Genomic DNA, 17,013 nt, shown 5'->3' with positions numbered 1-17,013 from the left:
CGTAACATAATAGCACATAAAGAATTAAACTACAGTTAACTACTTAATTTATATAAACACATGAGAGCATTTTCATTTCATAGTAACATGTCAAGAATTTAGCTTTAAGTATAATACCTTGAGTGAGCTGACCAAACTTAAGTATCACTAAACTTTCTCCTCGTCGTTGTTCAACTGACTCGGATCAGCTGCTCCTTCACCGTTGAGAAGTTAAGGATCCCCCCCCTCCTGTAGTCTCCGGTCTCCCCCTAATTTCTACTGACAGTGAAAGTTGTAGAGGAATGGAGGTGCTTCTGGAAGGTACCGATATTTTCTTTTGAGGAGATAAATTGGGGTAAGATTTTATTAACTCCCATTTTACTTAAATACCTCACGTGAGGTGTTTCTAATTAGGATAGATTTCCTTGTTATTATTTTATTTTATTTATATTTCTACACTCTTTAGTTATCTAAATATTTTCTCAAATTTTCTATCATTTTATAATTAAATTATATTATACTAATTTACCACCTTGTTCTATTATTCCAAGGAAAATTAACTGTACTTAAAATGCCAATTATTCTATTTCTTATTTTAATATTAAAATTTTTCCACCCTTAGTTTTGATTATTTTTAATTTAGGAATATTTGGGGTGTTACATATCACGCGACGTTCGAACGATACCTCAATAGGGTGACCAATCTATCGGAATCGGCATTAATTCCAATCTTTATTCAAGGGTTGAAGCAGCCGTTGCAAGAAAAGGTCGAATTGCAGAACCCAGAGTCGCTGGCAGAGGCAATGGCATTGGCATTACGTTTGGCCGCAACACATGAGGAACGGCCCCAGCACACGTCGTCGTATCAACGCCGACCGTGGACAAGCAAGGACCAACGGGCCACTCCGAGCCCTGTTTCGGGCCAGACCGCCGCGCCCCAGCTGCAAGATTCGGGGGTCCGGGAGGCGGACAAATCACGGGCATACCCGGTGAGGGTATCGTATGCAGAGAAATCAGAGCGGGCCCGTCGTGGTCTCTGTTATCATTGCCCCGAGAAGTGGGTCGCCGGCCACGTGTGTAAAGTAAAACTGCTTTGCTATATGGATGACGAAGAGGACGATCCGCACGAGACTGGTGCGAGAGAGCAGGTTCCTGGGGAGGAATTAATTACTGCGGACTTATCACACCTTCACGCCTTGGATGGCCGAGGGAGTTCCAAGCCATTTATTGTCCAGGGGACGTTGGGTGATACTACCGTCCGAGTATTAATAGACACAGGGGCAACACTAGACTTCCTCCACCCAAGGATTGCGGAGAGGCTCCAATTGGAACTGACCCCGATTAGACCGTTCCGAGTGCTGGTGGGCAACGGCGCATCGCTGTTGTGTACCCATATCTCACGGGGCACGAAGCTAGCTCTGCAGGGGAGTATCTTTGTGGTGGATCTACATATTCTTGCCCACCATGGGCCGGATGTGATATTGGGGATGCACTGGTTGGAATCCCTAGGGAAAGTGTCGGCAGATTTTGTCAGGAAAACGCTGGAATTTACTCAGGAGGGCCGGCTGGTGTTTTTGCAAGGAGTAATGCCGGGCCCGAAGCAGATTTTGCTTCACTCATTATGCACACTGGCAATGCAACCGGCGGACCACGAGTTCTATGAAATCGTGCCGATTGACACTTCATCCGAGGCGGGGGACGCCGAGAGTATGGACGTTTTTCCGCCGAACCTGCCGGCCGAAGTGTTGCAAGTACTGACGGCGCACCGGGCAGTGTTTGAGCAGCCCCGCGGCGTCCCACCGGCCCGTTCTTTCGATCACCGGATTCATCTTTTACCCGGAACGCGGCCAGTCAACGTTTGACCTTATAGATACCCCTACTTCCAAAAAACGGAAATTGAGAAGCAGGTACGCGATATGTTGGACCAAGGCATTATCCGACACAGTCGCAGCCCCTTCTCGTCCCCGGTATTGTTGATCCGCAAAAAAGACGGCACCTTTCGCTTTTGCATCGATTATCGTGCCCTCAACAAAGCAACCGTCCCGGATCATTTTCCCATACCTACGGCGGAGGAATTGTTTGACGAGTTGGGCAGTGCAAAGTATTTTACAAAGTTGGATCTCCGCTCGGGGTATCACCAAATTCGAATGAGTGAGAATGATATATTTAAGACGGCCTTCAGGACTCATGACGGCCACTTCGAGTTCCTCGTAATGCCTTTTGGCCTGACAAACGCCCCATCCACTTTTCAGGCGGCTATGAATTCCATCTTTCAGCCGCTACTCCGGCAGTGCGTTATTGTCTTCTTCGACGATATACTAATTTACAGCCCGTCCCTCGAGCTACACGGCCGACATTTGGAGGCAGTACTGCAGCTACTTCACGCGAACAATTTTTTCGTCAAGCTTTCCAAATGCTCGTTTTGTAGTATTTCCGTGGAGTATTTGGGGCACATCATTGACGACGGCAAACTCAAAGCCGACCCGGCAAAAATAGATGCAATGTTATCATGGCCCACACCGAAATCAGTAAAGCAGCTTCGGGGCTTCTTGGGTCTGACGGGCTATTATCGCCGTTTCGTCGCTCATTACGCAACAATAGCCGCCCCGTTGACGGATTTGCTAAAGAAGGAGGCTTTTCGGTGGTCCCCCGAGTCCGACACCGCCTTCGCCTCTTTGAAATCGGCTATGACTTCACCTCCGGTTCTGCAACTGCCGAATTTCAGTTTACCATTTTGCGTGGAGACGGACGCGTGTGAGATCGGCATTGGGGCGGTCCTAATGCAGCGCGATCACCCGATTGCATTCTTTAGTAAGAAATTGGGACCTCGCCGGAGAGTAGCGTCGACATATCATAAGGAATTATATGCTATTGTCGAGGCAGTACAAAAATGGCGACAATATTTATTGGGGCGCGAGTTCATTATTCGCACTGATCAGAAGAGCCTAAAAGAATTGCTGCAACAGGTAGTGCAAACGCCGGACCAACAGTTGTATGTCCGGAAACTTATGGGGTACAAATTTGTGATCGAATATAAGCGGGGGATCACAAATAAAGCAGCAGATGCGTTGTCCCGCCAACACGACACGCCTGGGGGCCATAGCGACGGGATCGCGTCGGAGCCTTCCCCCAGCGCAGACACGCCGCCGGACGCCGACGGTCAGCTACTGGTCACGATCGCCAGGCCCGTGCCGGATGTCATGCGCATTCTGCAAGAGGAGACCGCCTCACTTCCCGACTTGGTCGAATTGACGGCGAAGATTAAGGCTGGTGACGCCCCCGCGCATTTGTCGTGGGCCGATGGCCTCATATATTATGATCGCAGAGTGCTCGTGAGTGCGGAGTCCAAGACAAAAAGGGTGTTGCTGCGGGAGCATCACTGCTCACCAACGGCAGGGCACCCGGGACATGAGAGAACATTCCGTCTTTTGGCGGCAGGTTTCTATTGGCCTAAAATGCGCAACGAGGTAGTGGCGTTTGTGAACGGATGCGTGGTGTGCCAGGCAACGAAGTACTCGACGCGCAAGCCGGCAGGATTATTGCAACCACTCCCGGTTCCATCACAGGTGTGGGAGGATGTCTCGATGGATTTCATCACCGGCCTTCCCCAATCCCGAGGGTATACGGTCATCATGGTGGTGGTCGATAGGCTTTCAAAATATGCTCACTTTGCTCCCCTTCCAACCAAATTCGATGCTCTCCGCGTAGCGCAGCTCTTTGTGAATACAGTGGTCCGGCACCATGGGTTCCCTAGGACCTTGGTTTCGGATAGAGATTCGGTGTTCCTGAACGCGACTTGGGAGGAAATGATGCGGCTAAGTGGGACCAAACTTCAATTTTCTACGGCCTACCATCCGCAATCGGACGGGCAGACGGAAGTCCGAAATCGGGGTTTGGAGCAGTATTTGCGGGCGTTTGCATCCGAAAAACCCTCAAAATGGACGAATTTTCTCCCATGGGCGGAGTTAGCGCTAAATTGCTTTCACCACTCCGCGTTGGGCACGTCGCCTTATCACGCCTTGTACGGGCGCGAGCCACCCACACTAGTGGCATCCCCGCCTTCGGCAAAGACGCCCCCCAACGTGGCGGATATGATAAGACAGCGGGGTGAGCTGTTGGTCACCCTTCGGCACAGCCTACTGCGCGCACAGCAGCGGATGGCAGATGTGGCGAACCGTCACCGACGCCACGCGGAATTTGAAGTCGGCGACGTGGTGTGGCTGAAATTGCAGCCCTATCGACAACACTCGGTTGCCAAACCCCTCTCGGCTAAACTGGCACCGAGGTTCTATGGACCCTTCGAGGTACTAGAGAGAATTGGCCCCGTCGCGTATAGATTACGTCTTCCCGAAGGGAGTAGAATCCACAATGTGTTCCACGTAAGCTTGTTGCGCGAGTTTGTGGCAGGGGACGGAGATGTGGACGGGGTGACACTGCCGCCGGAGTTTGTGGGAGACCGGCCGGTGGTCCGACCGGTGGCGGTATTGGAAGAACGCGTTAGTTGGCGCGAGGGTAGCCCGGAAAAACAGTGCTTGGTACAGTGGGAAGATGATGCGTCCACGCCAACATGGGAGCCGGTTAGGGAGATTGGTAGGCGGTTCCCGGATGTCCGCCTTGTGGACAAGGCTGGTCTTAACGGAGGGGGGGTTGATACGGAGGCCCCGATAACAATCGCCGCGGCAGGCCAGCCCACCGATCCAGAGGCAGCAGAGGAAGACGAGTCGGCGCCAACGCGGAAGGAGAAGGACCGCGGAGAAGAGTTGCCGCCGACGGTGAAGAGATCCCTGAGGCCGAGGGACAAGCTTAAACCGCCAAGCAAGTTCATGAAGTAGCCGTGTATTTCGGTTCCGTTGTTTTTTCTTTCCTTTAATGTTTTATTGAATTTTGAACATTATTTTATTTACTTTTGAGTCGGGCCTGAGTTATAAGCCCCGTTCGGGTTTTCTAAGCGGTTCTTTCCCGAATGCATTAGGATACGTCGAACCGCCCTAGGGTCTTTAGTATAAAATAGGGTATTTCTTCACACATTATTTTTATGAATGAAATATTTTCCCTACAATTATCTTGTGATACAAGCTACCCTAGATACGTTCTGTTGCTGCAGCGTGGAAGAAGTCCACAAATCAGCAACTTCCTCGAACGATTCCGCGTGCTGGACGTGGGAATCGATCGTAATTCCGTCGAGAAGGAAGATCACGGAGCCGTTACGGAGGAGGTCCGTAACAGAATCGCACGACCAGACCTAGTGGTATAAACTCCAGCAGCTAAGGCAGTAGCATCCTCCTATTATGGTCTTCAGTCAATTTTGCTTCATGAGCACGTCCTTCTGCTTCAGCCATATCCTTCACTCTTATTGTTTCCCGCTCTATCTCAGTTCTCAGTCTGTCTTTGCTGAGCTTGTATCTGTTCTTCAGTAGCTCGTCTTGCTTGTTCTCTTCTTAAGGATGACTCCTCTTGCATTTGAACTAACTCAGCATTATTGCGTCTTTGAGCTTCACTGTCCGTCTGAGGTTTACAGCAGATAATAAGTTAAAACTAACTCATGCATTTGTCTGGATGAAAATAACTAGATAGGTATTAATGCCTCTTTTTGGGAACACTTAACAAAAACATTGATCTAAGGCTATTAATTTCATTATTCTAAGAACATAAAAGGAATATATATAACATTGAAAAATTTGAGCTGAGAGTCATGAATCTCATGACCATACTTCTATTTCATTCAAGATGAGATCTGGAATCTCAAATCTCAATCTTGGAATATCTAAAGTTATTTAGAGCATTTCAACGGCACTAACTAGATCCCTAAAGCCTTAGACTGTATGCTAAAACAAATTCAGACACCTTAATCTTAAAGTTCACAAATTTAGTTTTACTTAGTTGATTTTTCATATGTGAAGTCATTGAATTTCCATTTAGTGTTCTCCAATATCCCAAATATCTCATGAAATGTATCTTCACAGCTCTACTCATGATCCAAATCCTCATAAATTGGCAAAGATTATCTAAATTTGAAAGCCTAGGCAGGAGATAAGAACCAATTTCTAATCAACTCAAAACCATATTAACACTCACAATATCACCATGAGCTTGAATCGCCACAGAATTAGCCTTCTCAGCTTCCAACTCCGCCAGCCGAGTCTGCTCCTGCTTCCTCATAACTTCAATCTAATAAAGTAAATTTCACCTTGAAACATTCCAACAAGGAATAGATTATTTAATTGCATGGAAGTGTAAATTTAGGTGGTCTAATCGATTTAGATTTGTAGATTCATCACTTAATAATGCTACACAATTATTACAACTCATCAAATAACAAGAATCAAGAAAATACTAAATCAAAAAATGAATTGAAATGTATACAAAATGTTAAAATGAGTAAGTAGTATCATCATTATTACACTGCTCTGAAAGAATGATTTTACAAAAAATTACACGTATATGTATATATATTTGCAGCCTCTAGAAGTATATATAAGCGGAAGAGTCGATTCTGTTTGTTGTGTCTCTTGACAAAATAGACCGAGCTTCTGTAATGGAACGAGGAGCCTCCAAATCTTTCTCATGCAAAGCATTTCCCAGCAATCTCTGCATCTGAGATGCATATGTATCATCCACAATCTGTCAAAAAATTAACACAAAAACGGTTAACAACGTTGATTCTTCCAATAGTTTTGTGTAGAATACGAACATGAACACTTACCCCGAGGGCGTGATATGATCCAGTATACCATACTCGGTTTTCCTTCCTGCCTTCCAGGAACTTCAACACAATCTTAACAAGTAGAAAAAAAATCAATGTAAATTAAGCAAAGAAGGGTTATGTTAAGTGTTCGAACGGGTAGCTTACTTGTCCCATTTTGTCCCAGGAAGCGCGGGTGATTGCAACGAATATTTGGCTTGTAAAAGTTTCGTGCAGCTTGGAGATGCAATCAGTGAGCTGTGTGCAAAGAAGTTGCATCCTCTCGCGAATCTGAGCTTCCCCGTCAGCTTCCTTTGTTTCTTCCAAGATCCTCTGAAGCCGGGTGCTCTTGTTCGCTTGCATCTGGAAAGATTTGCACAAAAGTATCGCGTAAACTGCAATTTATTAATGCAAGGGGTAGTGAGCTCGGGAATAAGTGCTTACGTTGCCAGCAAGCTTGTCCACGATGGCTTGGATGTAGTTCTTGTATTTTGTTCGAAGAAGAACAGTTATAGTGTTCATCTGCTCTCCAAAGCTAGTTTTACTATCTCCATTCGCGGGCAAATAGGAAGCCCATGACTTCAGTTTGTCCTCGATCCTACAATGCAGAACGTCCAGAATTCTCTTGATCGTGTTAAGAAATATTCCAAGCTGCCAAACACACAAAATCGGGAAATCATCAGCTGCGTTCGCATTTATGTATTAAAAGCTAATAATTCGATGCTGGTGCAAATAAAACCATCAACAATGAGTCAATCTAGATGACTACTTTTTAACCATAAAGAATATTTTGTCACCAATGGAACTCACCTGGCTAGGAATGGCGTAGTGAGCCGTTGATTGCCTCCTCGCCAATTTCTGGACCTGCATACCGAGCCTCTTTGGTATGCTATCCCGGAGAGGGGTTAAAATGTCGTGGTATTGCCTCTCCATCGCTTTAATTATCGCCCTTTCCACATTTGCAGCAGCCTTTTAATCAACAGTTAGTGAAAAGGAAACGAATTAGGAGCAAGTCGGTACAATAATTTTAAACAGATAGTAAACTATGCGTAAATGTTCTAGTATGTCGATGTGATGAACTAATGGCAACTTGAAATGATAACCCCAGTACCAGATTTCAAATATATAGCCAAATTAGTGGAGACGGAAACATAGAACTTACATTTTCCAAAATTAGTGTGTATTGAGGCCATCGATTGATAACGACTTCATATTCACTAAGCATTCTCTCCAACTTCTCGAACATATCCTCAGCAAAAGGAGACGTTGAGTATTTGGTAAATACTCCCCATGGAACCTACAGTAGGAAACAAAATATGCAATATAAGTAATTTTTACCAGAAATCAAATAATAATACAATTAGGAGTCAACTAAATGTATGACACAATCACAATAGTGAAGAATAGAACCTTTTCTGCTTTACAAAGATCGAGCAACGTAAGTTGTAAATCTTGTATCCAGACCATGATGTAACCATGGTACAAGTTTCTTGAGTCAACACCACCTTCGACAATGCTGATGACAGAAGATTCACATAACATTAGTATGAAGTCTAAGAAAGTTGTGCATGTATTTCGATTTTGTGAGGTACTCTGATATTACATAAACCTGATATTCCACGATTCGAGATTTCTCTCAAAGTCCAACATTGCTATTAAGAGGTCATTCACATGTGGCAGGGGACTTGATGGGGGCCACATAGCAAGGAAGCATCCCAGTCTCTTGCTCAACTCCGTGCTGTAAACAGCTGCGGTTATGGCAGACAATTCTATCGAACTGAAACAGAAAAAATTCACTTTTGTTATCAGAATTATAGTTTTCGTAGAGAATAGAGAAATATGCTGATTATAAAGTACCTGGGAAATATATGCAGATTGTGGATTTTGAGATCAGTTTGGATTTCATTGCTAATGTTAATGCAAAGATTCTTCATCTTCGAATAAGCTTTGGTGATCGTATCTGAGTCCATAACAAAACCCTCCGAGTTTCCTGACACGAACTCATCAGTCTCCAGCATGTGTCTTCGGCATCTTTTCGTTGCTGCAGTCTGGAGGAAATCATTCAAATTACTATACTTATCCACATATACAAAATGAAGGAATCATAGCAGTAAAACTATACCACCATAATCCATTTTAGCAAGATCATGTTGTGGTATTAGTTAAGAGTTACCTTTAGATAGTTTCGCATCGTAGTCTGAGCATCTTGAGCAAGTATGTCATGTAGTAAGGTGTAAAGTTGCACAGCAGGAGCTAGTGCCGGCGATGCAGTTTCAGATGCTGGAGCTGAAGCATCTGCTAAGCCGGTTGGAGAATTATCATCGAGTGACTTGTAATTCTGGAAGGCCGTTGCCAAGAGACTTTCGACTTGTGCCTCACAATCCAATAAGATGCTTTTCTGTGCATCCACAAATTCATAACAGTTAAGAAGGACGGTGAAAGAAGCACATCAAGAACAGAACTGCATAACCAAGAAATTTTGCTCTACCGGAACTAACGAGTATAAATACTCTCGGATAAATAAGCTCTAGCTAGTTTATAGTTGTCATGCTCACCTCTTGTCTTGTTAAATTTCTGTCGCTTTGTGCCTTCAGGACTGGGACGAGCAACTCATGCAAAACCTCTAAGCAATCTTTTGTAGGAGTGGCAACGTTCATGACATACGAGAGGTATCTGCACAACGTTCAGGACATAAGTAAACAACGTCTCTTCGTTTCCTAAGCTGGATACGAGATTCACGAGGCAGGATATGTATGTACCTTAATTTAGTATATGAGTCCGACACTCCATAATATTCCGAGAATTCTGCCAGGATCCACTTCCAAGGCCCATTTATGCGTAAATTCCGTGCATGAAACTGTTGAGCACGCATGGCAGCCTCCAGTAGCAGATCATATGCTAGGGTCTCCACAATAGATCCACTCTATCATGATCACAGCGGAAAAACAGCACATTAGAACCGTTTTAGATCGTTCACATACTTTATTTGAAAATCAGGTAAGATGGGTAAATGATACCTTCATAAGCACTGTCTCGTCACTTGTAAATGTGCTTCCAATGGAGAGCAAGACCTTACCGACACATTCTTGATCACTGTGATAGATTGGCCACCACCGAACTCTTTCATTCTACAAAGGTAAAGCTAATGTTAGACCTGTTATGGTTGAGAAATAATATATCCTGATACTGATCTGGCTTGTTATAAAGGGCACTTACAGGGTTATCAGAGAGCGAAGAAATCGGGATTGTAGCACTGCCTTGAACATTTTTCATTACATCTTGAACTTCGAGTAAAAGTGCATCCCCTTGGCTCTCGGGAAAACTGAAAGTCAAATTCTCGTTATCATTTCTAGGAACATGATCAATATAGGTGGATATCGAGATGCAAAACCATGAAATTTCATCAGAATTTAGCAATATTACCAACTTACAATTCATGATATTCGCCACCTCCGGGCCGAAGAGAGATGGCAGAACCTGGTTCAGCTTCATTCTCTTCAGCAGAACTCTTTAGTTGAATCACACACGATAATGTTTCTGTAGACGATCAACAATAATAAATGTACTCAATCTACGAGTTCAATATCTGCTAATTTTAAGCCAGCTACTCAATATTTAATGTTCTATATCAGCAAACATATGTATTCTGTTTCCATGAGGAGGAAATAGAGACGAACCTTCAGATGGAAACGACAAGGGGCTGAGTTTAAGTGTATTGATTCTGTGTTTTACGATTGAGGAAAAATGACGGACATACTCAGCTCCAGCTTGCAAGTAAATAGCACCTCTCATTGAGTTTGTATTCTTTAACTTTCTTCTAGGAATTATACGGAGTTTTTTCACTGCAAAAGAAAAGTTACAGATGCTGCATTTGAAAAAGGGCTACCATAATTTGAAGGAAATGCCATACTACATTAGTTTTAAGAGGAAAAGGTAAGGCCTAAACCTTCCACACAAATCTTCCCAACTGTCCGCTTGACTATCGAGGCCATTGCTTGTTCGGTGGACTTTTCATTCATGTCTGCATGCTGTACGCCTCGAGGTTGAAGCAAGAGTTTGTGTAGTCTAAAAAAGGAGAAGTCAATAAGGTACATTATTAGTGAAGCATGATCTAGGAAACCTTGCAAGTCATCATGATATGTAATACGTACCCAAAAGCATTGCGAAGGAGCAGGCACTCATCTCGCAGAAATTCTGGCGCCTCAGCACAACCTCTCACCCATGAATTTAGACATAAACGAACGCAAGCATCATAAGCAACAAGTGCTTGGTATGCATTTTGACTGCTGTCATCATAATTAAGGTGTAGCGTTTTAGTATCTAAGTGATTGGATAGATATCACATTGGCAAAAACACGGGCCACCACCACTGGTAACGCAATATGCAGGATTAACTAAAAAAGAGACAATAACACATTTAAAGGTGTTTCTACACATGCAATCAGTACCAAAACAGAAAAAGATCGAAAGTTTTGGCGTACAGGCAGTTATTAGTTCAGCTAAACATGTTTTAACATAAACCTAGGGATAGTTTGATCATGTGGCTGCATTTACATTGATTTTAGGACAAAGAAACAAATTCAAAAACAATTAGATGCTCTCCTGCACTAGGCAATCAGCTAGTAACGACCGAGAAAATGCAGAACCAATAGACTCAAAGGATAACGATATGATACAACCTACTGTGACCTTGAGGAACTAATTTTAGCGATAGAAAGAAAGAATAAAGGGCATGAGAACTCGCAAGAAGTATAACCTGGCACAGTAGTATGGTATGTGGTTAACGGAGTTTGCCTGCCAGACAGGAACCGGATGTTCATTTTCCCCAAGTAATTTTTCGCTATCCCTACAAACAATGATTATCAAATAACGAAACATGTACAACAACTAAACTAACATAATGTACTTCCACACTCTCATCATACCTTTGGTCCATTTCCGTCTTCACTGATTTGTTACTTTCCTCTGCAAATCCTTTATCACCACAAATACCCTGCTGTAGTTCTTGGCATTGACCATCAATGTTTTTCTCGCTTCCGGTCTCAGAGTCATAAGCATGCCCAATATCCATGAAGGGTGGTGCGCTAGGAGTACCAAAATCAACATTTTCACTCAATCTACCAATGGGAGTACCCTGCATCAAATAAAAAACTAATAAATCTAATTAACCAAGAACATTCAAGCTAACCACCTCAATTTTCCCTTTATACCAAATCATGAATGAAAATGTGACTTACATAAGCACTGTTAGGATCTTTTCTATCATTCAACTGGCAACTTCCAGCCGAAACTGCACTGCTCGGACCATATCCCCTCGAACCCCATTCCCCATCCGTGAATCTACTCACACCCCCCAGAACTTCAACCCGAAGATCCTCTTGCAACAGCCCTCTCTTAATAGTAGACTTATGCTTAACACCATTCAACCTATTTCCAGCACTGAAGTGGAACATATCCTCTTCAAACCCCCTAATCACCGGCCCATCCACCGCATCATCATCAGAGTTGTTCCCGTGAGGAGCAGAGCCCACGCTCTCGCCCTCATCATCGTTGTCATCATTGTAATAATCGGACTCATCCTCGTTACTCTCAACACTTAAATTCACCGAACTTAGGGGTTTCACTAATCCAGAATGAAATTTCAAAGGAGGCAAAACATGGGAGGAAGCATAACTGCTCGAACTGTAAGCTAATGGAGACCTAGGGAGATGGTATTTTGTATCTATCCTCTCAGACAGCGGCGATCGAGATGGATACTGTTCAGAACCCGATCCCTGCGGGCAAACGGGGGCTAAAGTTTCAATCTTTAACACAAAATTTCAGTAAACAATGGAAATAAATGTAATGCAATCAAATTCATAAACACCGCAGCGTAAAAAAGTGAAGAATTGAAAGAAAGGGGTAAATTAGCAGAAAGGTTGGAGGAATTTGTTGGTGGGTCATGAAAAAAGGTACCTTCTTGATCCAGTCAATGGCGCTTTCATCAAGCCCTTCGGTAAACATTGCAGGAGAATTTCAACTTCTCGCACTCAGTGGGTGAGAAGGGTTTGGAGATGTTGAGGAGTGTTTTTCTGCTTACTGACAAATGGGTATTTCCAGAAGAATGTGAGAGAGAGAGAGCGTCGTCGGTGGAGAGCTGGCTGAATTTGTTCGCAAAATCAAGCGCAACGGCTAGTTTGAAACTGCTAATTATTTTATGAGGGAACATCATTTTTATCCACGAACTTTGCCAAAGTATCATTTTAGGTCCGTGAACTTTGAAAATATCATTTTAGGTCCGTGAACTTTGAGTTAGTATCATTTGAGGTACTTTTTACAATTTCCAAGTTTTTTGGACGAAAATACCCTCAATACTTTAAAGTGTATATATTTTTAATAAATTTATCATATACTCATAATTTTTTATAAATATCTTTACAATATATTTTTGACAAATTTTTTAAATATAATTTGACCTTAAATATTATCACTTAATTTTGTGACATGCAAGTAAAATTGCTTCTTCAATTTTTTATATTAATTTTTTTAAAAATTGAATAAAGAACTTTTCTTTAATAATAAGAAATTGAATAAAGATCTTTTCTTGCATGTCACAAAATTAAATGATAATATTGAAGGTCAAATTTAGAAAATTTGTCAAAAATATATTGTAAAGCTATTTATAAAAAGATCTTTATTCAATTTTTTATTATTAAAGAAAGTTCTTTATTCAATTAAAAAAAATTAATATAAAAAATTGAAGAAGCAATTTTACTTGCATGTCACAAAATTAAGTGATAATATTTAAGGTCAAATTATATTTAAAAAATTTGTCAAAAATATATTGTAAAGATATTTATAAAAAATTATGAATATATGATAAATTTATTAAAAATATATACACTTTAAGGTATTGAGGGTATTTTCGTCCAAAAAAACTTGAAAATAGTAAAAAGTACCTCAAATGATACTAACTCAAAGTTCACGGACCTAAAATGATATTTTCAAAGTTCACGGACCTAAAATGATACTTTGACAAAGTTCGTGGACCAAAAATGATGTTCCTTCTTATTTTATTTTCGGTGGGGCCCGGAGGGAAAATTTATTATTTTAATAAAAAAGAGAACTTATAATAGTATTTTTATTTATTATGAAGAAAAATTTGATGGTCTTAACGCATGAATACATTTTTTTATATAATCACAATTGCAGAATATAGAAAAAAATTACGAAGAAAGAATAATTTGACAATTATGATTGGTTGGATACGTCCAAGTGATAATATGTCCAGGTTACTAAATTTTTATTTATATTTTATGGTGACATTCAAAATCAAGCTTTTGTTTCCTTTTTTTTATGACCTTCAAATTTAAATCTTGATTTGTTATAAAGGAGTGCATGCATCCAAGTCACATCACGTTAAAATTTGCTATAAAATTTTTATTTATATTTTATGGTGACATTCAAAATCAAGCTTTTCTTTCCTTTTTTTATGACCTTCAAATTTAAATCTTGATTTGCTATAAAGGAGTGCATGCATCCAAGTCACATCACGTTAAAATTTTAAATTAAAATTTATTAGGATAAACTCTGGACCGAAGTATGATTGAAATGTTAAAATAAAGTTTTGTAATTGAGATATCAAATTCAAATTTCAATCAACATATTATGCTTTATGAAAACGCACTAACCAGTTGATTTATTTTTTCTGTTGAAATTTTGAAAAATAGTTTTAGTGTCTTTAAATATAATAACTTTTTTTTTATCACGGGTAGAATTAGAAATGAGCACATGTATTAATTGTGTGTTTAAAAAAGATTAATTGGAAAGGTATGGTAGAATTTTATTTACTAGAATTCTATTTAGGCCATGTTTGGGTTAGGCTGATTGGCCCAAGATTAGCTTGGCTCAACTATATAGTCTCGTGTGGGTTGCCAAATTACAATTAGAGGTTGGCATCTAACAACATGATAAATATTTCCACCCCTACCATAGTTCATATAATTAGATATTCATATATATCGAATTCATATAGTGTTTTAGGCATTGAGAAGTAACATATTATTCTCTTATTCCACTACGAAACCTAACACCTCAACTAAGGCTCCATTATTCACTTTTCATATTATTTCTGCCACTTTAGCCTCAAATATTACTAACTTAGTAATATAATTAATGCCTTAAAATGGAACTCCTTAGCCTTCTGTTTAAGGCATCAACAACTATACACTCTAAAACAGAATATAATCCCTTAAAAAAATTGTTTCAACTAGGTACAAAGGTAGGAAAGAAAAGTTTGGTAGTAGTAGCGATGCTATGTATTCTACTAATATTTATTCAAAAATATGGAGTAAAATCAATTTAGATCATTGACATAGATTTTGTATAATGGTTTACTTAAAATTTTAAACGAATTAAAACTGATAAAAAACTAGTTTGGCAAGGACTTAAACCTCTGTCCACCCTACACGTGTCCATCTATGGTCTGAACAAATAGCAAATCGGAAAAAGCACCCACATTGGTGTGAGTGATCGTCTCCTCCAACGTGGCACGCCACGATGTGCCTATTCATGCTCTATTGCTGATGCTCTTACAAATAATCTACACTTTCATCACAATAAAATATAAAGAAAATCTAAGTCTCACAACTCAATAATCATTTTATTCCTCATTCATCATCCCCATGCCAATTATTGACTAAACATTACAAGTGAAAATTAAACACAAGATGGGATCATTAAGCAATAATTAAGATGGTTTTCCAAACTAATTATTCCTATAAGCAATGTAATCAGCCAAAGCAAGCAAAGGAGCCGTCTTTGCCTCATCAAACCCCGCAATCTGCTCATTCGCCTCCCTCTTCAACTCCTCCGCAAACTCCCTCGACTTCTCCAGCCCCATCAGCTTCGGATACGTCGCCTTGTCCGTCGCCACGTCCTTCCCCGCCGTCTTCCCGAGCTACTCCGACGACTTCGTCACATCCAGAATGTCGTCCACCACCTGAAACAGCAGCCCCACGCGCTGCGCAAACCTCCTCAGCCTCTCCACCTCCTCCTCCCCCGCGCCGCCCACGATCGCCCCCATCACCACCGCCGCCTCCAGCAGCACCGCCGTCTTTTGCAGGTGGATATACTCCAGCTGCTCCAGCCCCACCCCGGACACCCCTTCTAAGGAGATGTCCGCCACCTGCCCTCCCACCAGCCCCTCTGAGCCCACGCTGCGTCCGAGCTCCGTGATGGCCCGGACCACGCGGTCCGGGGCCACGCTGGGCGTGGCGGACGCGATGTGCTCGAAGGAGAGGGAGAGGAGGGCGTCCCCTGCGAGGACAGCGACGGCCTCGCCGAAGGCCTTGTGGCTGGTGAGCCTGCCGCGGCGGAGGTCGTCGTTGTCCATGCAGGGGAGGTCGTCGTGGATGAGGGACATGGTGTGGACCATCTCCGCCGCGCAGGCGGACGGCATCGCGGCGCGCTCGGGCCCACCCACGAGCTCGCACGCCGCGAGTCAGAGGATGGGGCGCACGCGCTTGCCGCCCGCGAGGAGCGAGTAGCGCATGGCCTCGTGGACCAGGCGGGGCTCGTGGAGGGGCACGCTGGCGTCGAGGTGGAGGCGGGGCGCGCGTCCTGGGAGAGGGCGGCGGCGATCGCGGGAGGGCGGCGCGGATTGAACATGAGCTTGTTGCTGCTGATTGTGTTCGGGATCGGACTCCAAATTAGGCTGATTTCGCCGAACTCGAGAGAGAAATTGGTTTGGAGAGAGAGAATTCGGAGCATTTAAATTGAAAAAAGATGCATGCAAAATAAATAGGTGTAAACTGAAAGAAATATCGTATTCGTATTTAGGCAAGTACTAATAACGAATTACCAACATGCTTTCCACGAAGTCTGCACTCAGGTGCTATGTGTTGCAGCAACAAGTACTTCCTCTGGTCCCGTAGATATCTCATATTTGATCGGTTTGGATTTAAAAAATTAAGTATTTAACTTTGTAAAAGAAATTGATAAAAAAAAGTTAGTAGAATGTAATTTTGCTAGCTCGAGTTTTGATTTATATATAATTTTTATACTCCCTCCGTCCCACATAATTTGGGACACTTTGACCAGGCACGAGTTTTAAGAAATATAATGAAAAGTGAATTGAAAAAGTTAGTGGAATGTGAGTCTCACTTTTATATATTAGTTTTATAATTAAATGTGAGTAGGAATGAGTTAGTGGAATGTGGGGTCCACTACCAAAAATGGTAAAAGTGAAATGGGTCAAATTATGTGGGACGGCCCAAAATGGAAAACTGGGTCAAATTATGTGGGACGGAGGGAGTAATTAATGAGTCGATAATAATTATAATGTATTAGAATTGTACGATATGTATTCTATA

General features: G+C 42.2%; 1 protein-coding gene and 1 pseudogene across 2 annotated transcripts; both read right to left on the bottom strand.

Annotated features, from left to right (window-relative positions):
* Window positions 1-6,290: 6,290 nt before the first annotated feature.
* LOC121810862 lies at window positions 6,291-12,796 on the bottom strand. 2 transcript variants are annotated; one of them, XM_042211580.1, is made up of 22 exons: window positions 12,617-12,796; window positions 11,899-12,435; window positions 11,587-11,795; window positions 11,418-11,507; window positions 10,813-10,947; window positions 10,608-10,726; window positions 10,339-10,503; window positions 10,093-10,198; window positions 9,878-9,983; window positions 9,679-9,789; window positions 9,421-9,584; window positions 9,217-9,334; window positions 8,835-9,059; window positions 8,519-8,709; window positions 8,271-8,438; window positions 8,072-8,177; window positions 7,824-7,958; window positions 7,472-7,630; window positions 7,106-7,312; window positions 6,830-7,024; window positions 6,683-6,754; window positions 6,291-6,600 (listed from the first exon to the last, which is right to left on the bottom strand). In XM_042211580.1, exons 1-22 carry the CDS (start codon window positions 12,662-12,664, stop codon window positions 6,442-6,444), a joined length of 3,525 nt encoding a protein of 1,174 aa, XP_042067514.1. In that variant the 5' UTR covers window positions 12,665-12,796; the 3' UTR covers window positions 6,291-6,441. The 2 variants fall into 2 exon arrangements, with proteins under 2 accessions (XP_042067514.1, XP_042067515.1); XM_042211581.1 differs by having other exon boundaries at window positions 10,813-10,944.
* Window positions 12,797-15,277: 2,481 nt separating this feature from the next.
* On the bottom strand, window positions 15,278-16,679 carry LOC121811676 (annotated as a pseudogene).
* Between the last annotated feature and the right edge of the window lie 334 nt (window positions 16,680-17,013).

This window comes from Salvia splendens, chromosome 7 (assembly GCF_004379255.2).
Source record: "Salvia splendens isolate huo1 chromosome 7, SspV2, whole genome shotgun sequence".
NCBI lineage: Eukaryota > Viridiplantae > Streptophyta > Magnoliopsida > Lamiales > Lamiaceae > Salvia > Salvia splendens.
The sequence above is the reverse complement of the archived record's forward strand: the minus strand, read 5'-3'. Positions and strand labels throughout refer to the sequence as shown.

Coding starts and splice junctions, on each gene's coding strand:
- LOC121810862 (XM_042211580.1), bottom strand. CDS start 12,664: ATGTTTACCGAAGGGCTTGATGAAAGCGCCATTGACTGGATCAAGAAG. Junction 11,796..11,898: donor AAGATCCTAACAGTGCTTAT/GTAAGTCACATT, acceptor TATTTGATGCAG/GGTACTCCCATTGGTAGATT. Junction 8,710..8,834: donor CGATGCGAAACTATCTAAAG/GTAACTCTTAAC, acceptor GATTTCCTCCAG/ACTGCAGCAACGAAAAGATG.